A 12,084-nucleotide genomic window follows, 5' to 3' on the forward strand; every position below is an offset into this window, starting at 1 on the left:
AAATAGTGTAGGTACCTAAAGCTAGCATATGCTTTACCTTACAATTCAACTTCGGAAAACGAAGAACACAATCCTTGCCTTAAAGAATTTTATCTGACAGTATTAAAGTAGGAATGGTGTCCCAATGCTTGTTAACATGACAGCCAAGAGCTGTTGCTCTGCACAATTCAAATCTTATTCACCTGTCTTGTGACCATATCTCCTTTTGCTCATTTATGACAAACTAGTTAAAAATTTACACCTGAACACATGCTGCCCCACATGATACATACCATATCATAGTAGAAGTTAGCAAGCCAATAAGTTTTGTAACCGAGGCCTGTGATGTGCTGCAAGCGTTTTGTGCCAGATACTCTGTCTTTCACTATGGCACTTCCAATGGATGCGGTAAGGATAGAGAACCCCAGCATGATACACAGTGCTACCCCACACTGACGAACATTCTCCATTCTATGGTACAAAGCAAAATGGCACAATGAACACACAACAGGGAAAAAACCCTCACCAAACCCAAACATTTTCAATGCCAACTTCTTACCAAAACAACACGAGACATTAGGACCTTAATCCTGTTTGCAAACACCATGTTTGTACACTGGCAACATCTAATTAGAGAACAGGAGCAAGATGATGTGTTAAGTTACAAAACTATACGTGAGTTACGGAACACAGCATGTGTTTAAAGTCTGAATAGTAAAGTGAAGTTTTGCAAATATTTTCCCCTCTACAGAAAATTAAAATTTAAAAACTTGACAATCATTTAAAGCAGTTAACCTGTTTGAAAATGTCATGACCTACTCACAAACACTCTGTAAAGTGCAGTCAGCATAAATTCAGTATTTTTCTCTACAAAATAATGCAACCATATCTGATATAAACAGTAGACTTGACATATAAACAACAGACTAGAAAAAATATTTCACTCAGTGGAACTGAATTGCATCTATCAAGTCACATCTATTGCATGCAACATACATGCTTATTAAATTAATAGTTTCAACTCTCTGCTCATTGCAGCTCTTATATATTTTGAGAGTTTGCTCACATTTTGTCCTCATCCAGCAAGGCTCCTCCATATGGTTGGCTGTAGAGTGTGATCCCTGTGAAAAGAAAAATAAATTATGAAATACTAAATGCTACATCAGGACTTCAGGTTCTAGAGTACGCTGCTGACGTCTTATTACACAAGATGAATGAAAAGGCTAAATACGTAATAAGAAAGAGGTCAACCACCAAGCTGCCAAATGAAATACTGTCTCCTGTTGAGTGATTTCCAGAGTCTGGATCCACCAAAATCTAATGAATAAACATAAGTAACAGCTGCTTTTCTGCATTCTGAACTGCAGAAATGGGTTCAACAATGTTGTATATTGCTGCAGGACCTACATCACAGAAGAGGCTAAATAAAAAAACTAAACTGGAATTTGTTCATATACCTAATCTTCTGGAGTAAAGTAGGTTGTTACCAAAATTTATATACTTGGTATTTTATCATTGCTAAAAACATTTTTAGATTGCTGATGTTTTGCAGAGAAAAACTGTTTAGCTAAATTCACCAAAAAAAAAAAAAAAAAAAGGCACACCTCAGATGAAACTGTAGAGCTTTAAATTAAAAAGATACCTGGTTTGGGAGACCAAGAAAAATCCTGAGTAGGCAGTGCATTCTTAAGTTTATTTTGGTACTTGGTACAACCAGCCTGTAACAATCTAGAAAACTGAACTTCAGAATTGGAAGGTAGTTTATGGACAAAAACTGTGGCTTTTTGCTTTTTATCTTTTCAAGCAAAAGAAGATAAATGGGGGAGGGGAGGGTGCAAAACCATGTCAGTGCAAAAGTTGCTGTCCAACTGGTCTTGATGCTCTTCCTGACTTATTTCTGTGTGTGTACGTGACAGGTGTGCCAGCTGTAACATAATACCAACTGGAAACTCTTGCAGTGAGATCAAACCAGCACTATCTGATTAGAGTATCTAAAATAAATCTATGCTGTTCCCAATTAAAAAAAAAAAAAAAAAATCCATCCTAACAGCAATTATAATCTTCCCAGTATCTTTGGCAAATAAATAAATTGTTGGTAGCCTTAAACGGACTTTGCAGGGTGCCACTTAATTGAACATATTTTTTCATATTTTGTTAGAGTCCAGCTGTGTAGAGATAAAAACTGTCTTCCTTCCAGTAACAGGTGCAATCCTACCAAGTATATCTATACATTTATTTTTGCCCCTTTACTTTTGCATTCCTCATCTTCAAGCCAAAATAATGTAAACATCACTAAGTCACTGTGGGGTAAAAGCTGAACAACAGAGGATGATTATTAACTTGCACACAAAACTAGTACAAGGTAAAGATTTTTCAAATACAGTTAAAAGCTGTACACTGAAGCCCAACAGTAGTTAACAAATCAAAAGAAGATTCAAGCCAATAAGGTTTTGATTTATCACTAGTAGATATATGTGCTATTTGCAGAAGTCTTTCATGTAATTTGCCTAGAGGGACTGTTTAAAATTTTCCTTTGTTCTTCTTTTACACCATTAATTTTTCAAACAATAGCTGCTATTTGTTCTGAAGCTAAAACTGACATATCAAAGAAAACTGTTTTTTCTGACTGGAATAAAGTATTATCTGAAATTCCATTTATGTAAAGGAAAGAAGATTCATTCCCAGAAATTTTTTCTAAGCTTTTCCAATGGTTGAATAAAGGTGTGCATATGAGAAGAAAGAATGTCTTTACTTCCTATACATATACGAAGTAAATAGGATTTCTATTGAAGTATAGGATTTCTATTGAGTTAGAAATTAGTAGCAAAAAATAGAATTAAACCAGATTTTTACCATACAGACAAACTGAAACCAACCTGAACTTATTTTCAGATCTGGTTAGAAAAAAAAAAAAAACAAAAAAAAAATTTCTGATTTTCAGACAATCTAATTACAATGGAGGAGAGCTTTTGGAAAATGGGAATCCTGATAATTTCAGAAGCACCAAAACAAGAAGTTAACAACATGAAATGTGCTTCTTGTACTCAGTAGTGCTCAGCTAAAATGAAAAAGAGCAGACATACATCTTCTAGCCCTCCTCTTTTATGGCCATGAGCCAAGTTCTAGTTATAGAGGATCTTCCCACAATTGTCAAGGTCTTGCCTTCATGATCAAGAATTTGAATGCTCTAACCAAGCTGTCCTCCCCCAAGCTTCAGATGACAGAAATCCTACAGTAAAGTTGCTCCAGCGCAAGGGGTAGCATTTTTAGAGATTGAAAATCTTAAAATACTACCCATGATCAGGAAATGCCAAGACTTGGAGACCAATTGGTCCTAGTGGTTCATATCCCTTTTCCAGAATTGTGAGACAGGTAAATCTGTCATATGGACTGTGGTAGAGAATTATTGCCCATAAAGTGTCCAGAACTGGGGCAGTTTGCCAGGAATTCATGAAGGTTCTCCACTATATACCATTAATTAATCCAGGCTGATTTGAATCGTATCCCATTGCTCTACTGCTATCAACTATCTGCTGTATTCAGTGAGAAGAATATGCACTAGCAAAAGCAGAGCTATGAAATCATGCTTGTGCAATTTCCTGTGCAAATGAATTCATGCTCATAAACATAGGTTTGCCCACTTGTACGTTTTGAGAACCTAGTCAATGAATTTTATAGAAGACCACCTGCACTGCTGAAGCTTTTCAAAAAGACCCACAGGGAATTAATGAAACATGCAAAACATAACAATGACTAAAATGACATTAAATATTTTACAAGGAATAACTTCTGCTCAGGAATACTTAATGAGTCTGGAAATAATCTCTCTCCTGAAATCACTATGGCCTGTCCCTACTAAGTACACAGATCCCAAGAGGAAACTAACAAAACTTTCTGATTACTGTATTGCCATTAAACAAAAGTCTATAGCAGTTGACTTGGGTTCCATACACAGAAATACACTGCTATAACTCTCTAGTACAGAAAAAACAGAGACTGTGAAAACGAGATAATTGCTGGGTGAAATAAAAAAACCACGACATTAAATAGCATAATGCTCCTTGCAGTCTTGTATCATACAGTACTGATCAAAAAGCAAATTGCACTGAATTAATTTCCTTCAGTGGAAGAGTCCTGAAAAGTAATTGCTCTTCTTAAAAGTAGTAACCATTTTCTACAGTCAACTTTCATTCAAACCATGTAGATGAAATACAGGATTGCATTTTTGAAAATTTGCACACACAACTGAGATTAAATTTCCCAGGGTTGCTGAATTACAATTAACCAAAGTATGACCGTGTTAAGCTAAGTTCAGTTCTATGTTAGAATTCAAAATTCGATCAATGTATTAAATATAATACTTGCCTTTCATTCATTATTTTAAATTTTTCAATTAGTCTGGAGCATGAGGGTCTTCTGCATTTGCTACGTTTTTTATTATAATGATTTCTTTCCTCCCCACTATTGTCCAAAAACAGATGATGAATTTATATAAAGCCAACCAACTGGCTTGTAATTCACAGAGGGAAAAAAAAGTTCCCTTGAACCTAAAGAGGAGTCAATGATAAACTATCTTCTAATAGCAAAATAAGACAACACATTTGATATATACTACTTGCTCGTATATGTATTTTTAATAAAAAAAACCTTCTGTGTACTTTTATAATCTATCCCTTCCTAAATTTCTCCTAACCACCTAGTCCATCTTTCTTTACATATATCTCTGTCCCAATACAACTGTTAGCATGATGTAAAATGTACTTATTGATGCTTTCTTGCCTTTATATGCCTTCTTACTATGTAAAACTGCTATAATGCTGCTCATTAAGTTGAAAACTAAATACCATCTTTGAGGACTTAAAATAAAAACCATAAATGACAGATAAACCAAGAAGTTCTAAATTACAAAGCTCCTATTAAACAGATGTATATAGTGTTTATGCAAGGATTTTTTTTTAAGGATTGTATTTGCCAGGCTTGTGCGAGCAGCCTTTAGGGAAAATTTTACCAAATCAGTATTCACAAGGGAAAAACAAGACAGGCAATATCAACAAAGATGATATAATTCAGCTCTAACTATTTGCTCCTTTTCATAAATTTCTCAAGATAAAATTATTTCTTCCACATCTACAGATTGCCATTATATTCTCCTGACTTAATCAGAGAATTTTCCCAATTGTCCTAAAACATCCTTTGTCTATGTCCTTGGCATAGAGTTGGTCACATTATTTTTACAGTGACAATTTAGGCTTCTTTACGGGCACAGGTGAAAAATTGTGATAGCCCCCAATTCCAATCTTTCCAAAGCCTTGCATAAGCAATTCAAGAACAGGAAAACCTGTGGCCATGGAGATCCTTATACTATATCAAGGTTTTAATGTTGTGTTCAGAGAGTAAGTGAACACCATGATGCCAAGACTTTCTTAGATCTTTTAACCTTCTCCAATATAAAAATGAAGAGCTTGAAAATGCAAGGGACTATTTCCCTAATTAGAGTGGGGTGAAGAGGAGGGCATCTCAAAGAAAGAAACAAGACTTTATACATGTTAATTTATATATATGTGCATGTATAGTTCTGAAAAGGAATGAAGCCAGATGTCAATTCCAACAGAGAGCACAAGCAACAAGTTATTTTGGTAATATATTTTCTTAGCTCGTTTTCAGCTAAGAAACTTCTTTTATTTCTTTCCTCAGTTGTTTTGACTACAGTTCACAACATTTTTTTTGTATGTTCTTTTTTTTTCTTTTTTTTTTTTTTTAAGTAAAAGTCTCAGTTGCTATCTCTTGTATTGCTCAGTGAAAGACTTATCTTTACACAACTGAGAAACGAGGGCATTTTTACCAGTCCTGCAAGCCACATTAGTAAGGAGAAAAGAGGACAGAAGTAGTCGGAGCTTCACAGTTTAACTATAAATTGCATTAATAACCCAGCTGGGGGGCGGGAGGTAGTATTTACATTGGAAATGCCACTAGGAGCTCCATGCTACATGCTTGATAGTAGAAAAGGCAATAAACAATTAATTGTACCCTCTTCAGCTTCTCCGTGATTTCCCCTTAATATTCTCCCTTCCCGGCTGAACAATCCTATTCCTTTCCTTACACTGTTCTTGATTAAACTAATTTTATATTCTAATATGTTAAAAAGGAATCCCTAACCTGGTGAAATAAATTCTTCATAAAATGTTATAAGCATTATGACATTCTCTAGAATAAAATACTATCCTGTTCCATTCTGGATAGGACAGTTCACAGGAAAAAGGAAAATGCATCCACATTACAGATGTTTGAAATGAACAGCATCTTGGTTGTAGTAGGAAAAATCCTGCCCTTTTGCCATTCAGAAGAGCTGCACAACTCAAGACACCTTTCCCCATCTTATTAACAGTCTGCAAACTGTACCTTCAAGAGAAAGTGCTCTCAATCTTCTATTTCAAAACTAAACCACCTGACCATCTGTCAGAAAAGAAAGCAACATGCAATTTGGCTTTGTCTTAGAGACTTGGAATGTTTCCTTCCTGTAGGTTATAAAGAACATGAGGCACGGGTAGCCCAGTCCATCCTGCCTGGGTAACTTTCCACATAATCACACGTTACAAAATCTGTGGTTTTGCAGTAAAAATAAGGACAGTGATATGAACCAAGAAGTACTTTTTCAGTGTAGGGTGGAGAGATGTAGAGGAAAAAATCTCAAGGGTCTTCAAGCTTGTATGCCATCACCATAGGCTAAACAGAGCTTAGGTATCTTTTGCGGTTCTGCACTGTATTTTGGGTGTGTCTGAGCCTGTCTCTTGGCACTCCATTGTAAAATATCTCTTCTTTCTGTCACGTAGCATGCCGAGTCTTGAGTACATAGATCAATTTGCATCTGTGCTACTAATTCTAAATATCATGACTGTTACAGACTTGAACAGAAGACCAATCTACGTTTCTTTATTCCAGACATTTTATTTCAGATTAGAATAAAATAGTTTAGAATAAAATAAAATAGTATGTATAACAAAAATGGAGGTAGCATATATATACATATACACACTTTTTACAAGCTCTTCTTTGTGGGCATTTAAAATTTATGATGAGATTTCTGTTTGTATGAAATGAGACATTACTACTTACTGAAAATTACAACTTATATTTTATGGAGAATTTCACAGGCAGCACCCTCATTAATGATTTATATTTTACTTTCCCCCCCACTAACCAGATGTGGTTAAGAAGGTTCCTACTAAATGCCATTTCACAGGTTCCTTTGAAAAGAGGTTTAAAGTTACAATTTGCAAAGCAATCAGGAAACTATACAGTCACTTTCCACCAAAACTCAGCTGAAAATGGGTCTCTTGATCCCTTCAGCTCTTTTGAAGAACTGAATCTGAAATACATGAAGATGCTATATGAATACTTACAATGAGCCCTAGCATGAAAGGTTTTTAAAAAATCAATGACTTCAATACAAGTCCTGAGATGGGCAGCTGCATTGCATAAGGCCTTTCTATATTGATACATTTCTGTTCTTTGAGTAATGATGTAAGAACTTTTTTTGACCACTGTACTTTACAGACATCATTACAGATGACTACCACTCCTTTTTTCTTTATATAACCTTACCTTAAGAGTAGGTAATAGTCCTTCCCCTATATTCTAGCATGACAAACACATTCTGACTCAACTGTATACAATTAGGTGTGAAAAATAATGTAGTTTTACTTGATCAGAATTTCCGTCTTAAACTTGAACAAAAAATATTGCTTTTTAGATTTTTATTCCTCTTACTTCATTATTCCATTTTTGTATTTGCTCACAATTACATTATCTAATTGTAGGAATGCAGCATTTCAGAAAGAGATTTAAAAACATACAAACATCATTCACATAAGCTTGCAGACCAGCCAGAGGGGAAGGGTCTTGACAAAAAAACAGTACATCTTACCTTCTCTGTTGTATAGTCTTTCTCACTTTTTTTTAATTGTTTAATATGTTCATTTTCATTATCTGACACTGAATTTATAACCCACTAGAAAACATAATGTATTTGGTTTCCTTTCCAGTAAGACAGATGAGTTAGATTTTTTTTCCACAATAGAAACAGAGATTTACATGATTATGAAGCTAGAGGTGGCTATCCACATGGTACAGAAGATGAGCTATTTTCATATAAGAAGGATTCCTGAATTGCTGTTCCAAAATAGACATCCAATCCATTAACTATGATAAACTGACGTAAATCAATCTGGCTAACTTCTGTTACTCTATTTACTTGCACCTCCAGCTGGCACACACATTTTCTTCAACAACCATACCACTCTTTACTTGAAAGTTACAAGAAGCAAACATTGTAACTTTCCAAGCATCCTCAGAGAAGCTTACTGGTAATTCCATATGGGGGAGGGGGTGGAAGAGAAATCTCTCTACTTGCAAAGAAAGGATTTGAAGCTCAGATTACACAATAAAAAAAAGGAAGTATTTTTGATCACCAAATAATTATCATTTCCTGCTTCTGCATTCTCAGGATGATCAAGAGTAAGTAACTTGGACTGACACAAGAGAAACAATCATCAATTTTTTTCAGTTTTTTGAACAGATACAAATTCCTTGGGATATAAATCAGTGTAAAGTAGCATATGTCCTCTGGATCTTGGGTACAACTTCTTCCTTCAAACTCTCATACAAAATCCTAAGTCTATATTCCCTGTATCCTCTTGACTGAAGAAAAGACATTAGACAAAAGCATTTAGCCTCCTTCTCAGCTCGTTATCACTAAAACCTGTCAAAAACTGGGACCACTACTACTGATCTCCTATGAAAGTTACTAGGTCTGTCCCCGTGAGCAAAGCAGGTAGAACTAGGCACACTGTCTGTAATAACTCTTCCCTCCTCCAGAGAATTTGGGAGAACTCCAACTGGGTTTGTGCTCAAGAAATACCCACAGGATATAACTGCTAAGTGAAAGGGTTCTTCAGTATTTATATGAGCATTTAAATAAGCTGTTGACCTCTTTCAAGGTTGTTTCAATATCATAGTAGTTGCTACTCTGTTTGCATCCATGGTAATGCTCTGCCCTATTGAAGTAAGTCTCTTGCAGTAAAGCAAGATTTATTTTTTGTGAAGGAAGGAAAGACTGTGTTCTCAAACTCCTTTTTCAAGGGTCAAATTATTTTTATGTCACTTAAAAGTAATACAGAAGCACTGGTTCTGTTGACAGGAAGAAGTTATCCTATGAAAAAAAAATATGGCATTAATGCAAGTCAGAATTACAAAGCTACATTTGTGCAACATCCTAACAAGCTTCCTCACAGCAATTTCCAATAATATTCTAGAACTGACCTTACATATAAACAGAGTTTGCAAGGGGGGGGGGAAAATCTAAAATAATAGATTTCAGTGTTGAAACACAGTATGTAGTCTTCTGACTGCTAATTTACAGGACTACATATTACCATTTTAATAAGAAAAGCATATAAATAGTTCTTCTCCATCAGAGCAGTATCCTTAAATAAGAGATAGTTAAAAAGTCAAAGTGAACTGAGCTTAACTGCCCTGTATAGCGTGGGAAAACTGTTGTGTTTTTTTTTTTTTTTAATAAAATATACATATGCTTTTGTCTCTACGCATATATACACACACACGTATACATATATGTGTACACACACATATACATAAACACACACATATACATACACACAGATAGGTAGATAACTTCTCTTTCTAGGATTTCTCTGACAGGTCCCTCTGCATTATGTCTCAAGAGCATGATCAATCCATCTTTATTATACCTCTCCAACAGATATACACATAAATAAACTGCTTCCTAGTTCATAAACTCTACTTCTGCAGAGACTTAGCCAACATATTCTGCCAGATTATATAATGAGCCCATATTTGTGTAGATGATAGTCCAAGACTTCAAATATTTATTAAGCACTGTTTTGCTTATTGTGTTTCTATGTCATGCAACAACATAAAACATAACATTTCCACAATCCTTGGGACAATGGTAATTTTCTCTGACTGTAATCTGGATGGTAAATCCCCAATTCTCCATGACAGATATAAAAGTAAGGGTACTTAAACATTTAAGTTCCGGAATTGGATATCTAATGCTACAGAAAACAAGCCAGCATCAGTACTATTCATGAAGTGCAAGGAAACTTGATTAAAAATTGATTTCTATTAAAAATTCTCATTAAAATACCTGATTTCATTTCATTCAAACTTTCTGCAGAAATACATTACCTTTGATTCGTTCTCATAATTCATTTAGAAAAATAAAACCCCAGCCATCTTGAAAGCAAGCAATTATTCTTTTTTCATTGACATTCTGGAAACTTTCCTTAATGAATTTCTATTTTCAGATACTCAGGATTCCTTCCCCTTTTTCACTGATTTTTGTCTTCTTTCTTCCTTCTTCATTATAAACACACTGAAAATCATTTTACCATTATAGACAACCATCCTACCTTTTCAAAAACTCTTAAAAATTGGTCATAAGCTATTTTTAAATTTCTCTAAACCAGACTAATTCCTCTTTAACAGAACCTTAAGAATGAAAGGAACTGGAATAAACAGAAGTTAGCCTGAACTATGAAGCCCAGATTTCAAACTACATTTCAACATCCTAAAAGTTCACCTGTGTTAACAGCTGATTCTTTGGCTGCAGTCATTTTTTAAGAAGTCAGGTTGTAAAATTCTTATTTTAACTAGTTCTTCTAGAGGTCAAGGATTTCTGAATCACAGAATTCAAATGTCAAATATATTATTTTTTGGTTTTTTATATATACAATAGTTATACAATAATTTATATACTATTGTATATATTTTGTTATATACAATAATAAGATATACCAGCCTCTTCTGTTCCTTGAGCAACAGAATGCTAAGGAACATCACACTGCAATGTGAATTTACAGGATACTGTGGGTTTACCGGGGATATTTACATAAGGAGATGGAGTAAAGTGACAAAAAATTTATAAATTCATACTCTGTTGTGCATTAATCATCCCATTTAAGCAAGCCCTAGCAGTGGCTTCACAGGGACTAACATCCCAAGTGTAGCAAACCAATTTACACTTATTCTACAGGAATATCCTTTGTAAGAAACTCATATGGCATAGTGAGCTGTAAATTCAAATCTTACCTTATTGTGCACTACATTCTTCACACAAACAAACCTTCTGTTTAATTAAAGTTCCACTTTCAAATCTTCCCAAGAAATGTGTGACTCTGCAATCCTACTTTATACTATGAAAAGCTTTCATACTTAAAATTATTTTAGTTTATTTAAAAACTACTTTTCAAAAGATATGAAAAAAGACTTAAAGGACTATTACCATACTGTTTCCAATCCACATTAGGAGGCAAATTCAGCCACAGAATGAAGTTATTGAGTTCATTTAAGTAGGATGGCAGCGAATGGAAACCTTTTTGGTTGTACCACACCTGGAAGAGAGAACGGAAATTGTGAATCAAAAATGAGTTGAATCTGAATGCTGATCTGAAAGCTCCCATACCTTGAAGAATTGCATAAAGATATCTAATTCTCCTGTTATGACACGACTTTATAGAAGAAGGTGAACTAGGCAGGACAGAATTAGTTAATTTGTACAAGTCTTTCAACAGAATGCAGCAGTTTGTTTTCTAATGTTGGAGCTGTACACCTATGTTAATTATTACATTGAGATTCTCTGATTTAATGGAACACTGTGTCCCTTCCTTGACACACATTTGGTTGAACAAATAGAGGAAAAACAATGCAAAAATAACATTTGCGAATTTAATTGAAAATACAAAAAGATGAGCAAAACTAGTGTTACGAGTGGAGAACATTATTGAAACTCCAAAAAGACTTATCTAAATAATACCTGCAAGTGACACACGGCATAAAATATCTAGGAACAGATTACCCTAGAAAGTGGGGAAAGAAAGAATCAAGGAGGCACTGTTTACAAGGTGAGTATGAAACTATTTCATAAAGGACAAAGCTGTGTCTCCACCTTCAACAAGCAATTATCAGTGGTTTCTTAAGCATGGAGGAAATGAATACAGACAAACTTTAAGGCAGACAAGGCAAGCCAGTCTCTCTGAGGAGCGCAGGGGAGCAATTCTACTGTAA

At 34.7% G+C, this 12,084-nt stretch overlaps 1 protein-coding gene across 1 annotated transcript in view; it reads right to left on the minus strand.

Annotated features, from left to right (window-relative positions):
- ABCA13 (ATP binding cassette subfamily A member 13) overlaps positions 1-12,084 on the minus strand; it is a 155,151-nt gene that overhangs the window by 50,175 nt on the left and 92,892 nt on the right. The window contains exons 31-33 of the mRNA XM_072851592.1: positions 11,303-11,411; positions 1,046-1,100; positions 273-450 (exon numbers count right to left, since the gene is read on the minus strand). Of these exons, the coding sequence (XP_072707693.1) occupies positions 273-450; positions 1,046-1,100; positions 11,303-11,411 (342 nt within the window). The remainder of the gene's footprint in view (positions 1-272; positions 451-1,045; positions 1,101-11,302; positions 11,412-12,084) is intronic.

This window comes from Ciconia boyciana, chromosome 2 (genome assembly GCF_034638445.1).
Source record: "Ciconia boyciana chromosome 2, ASM3463844v1, whole genome shotgun sequence".
Taxonomy (NCBI): domain Eukaryota; kingdom Metazoa; phylum Chordata; class Aves; order Ciconiiformes; family Ciconiidae; genus Ciconia; species Ciconia boyciana.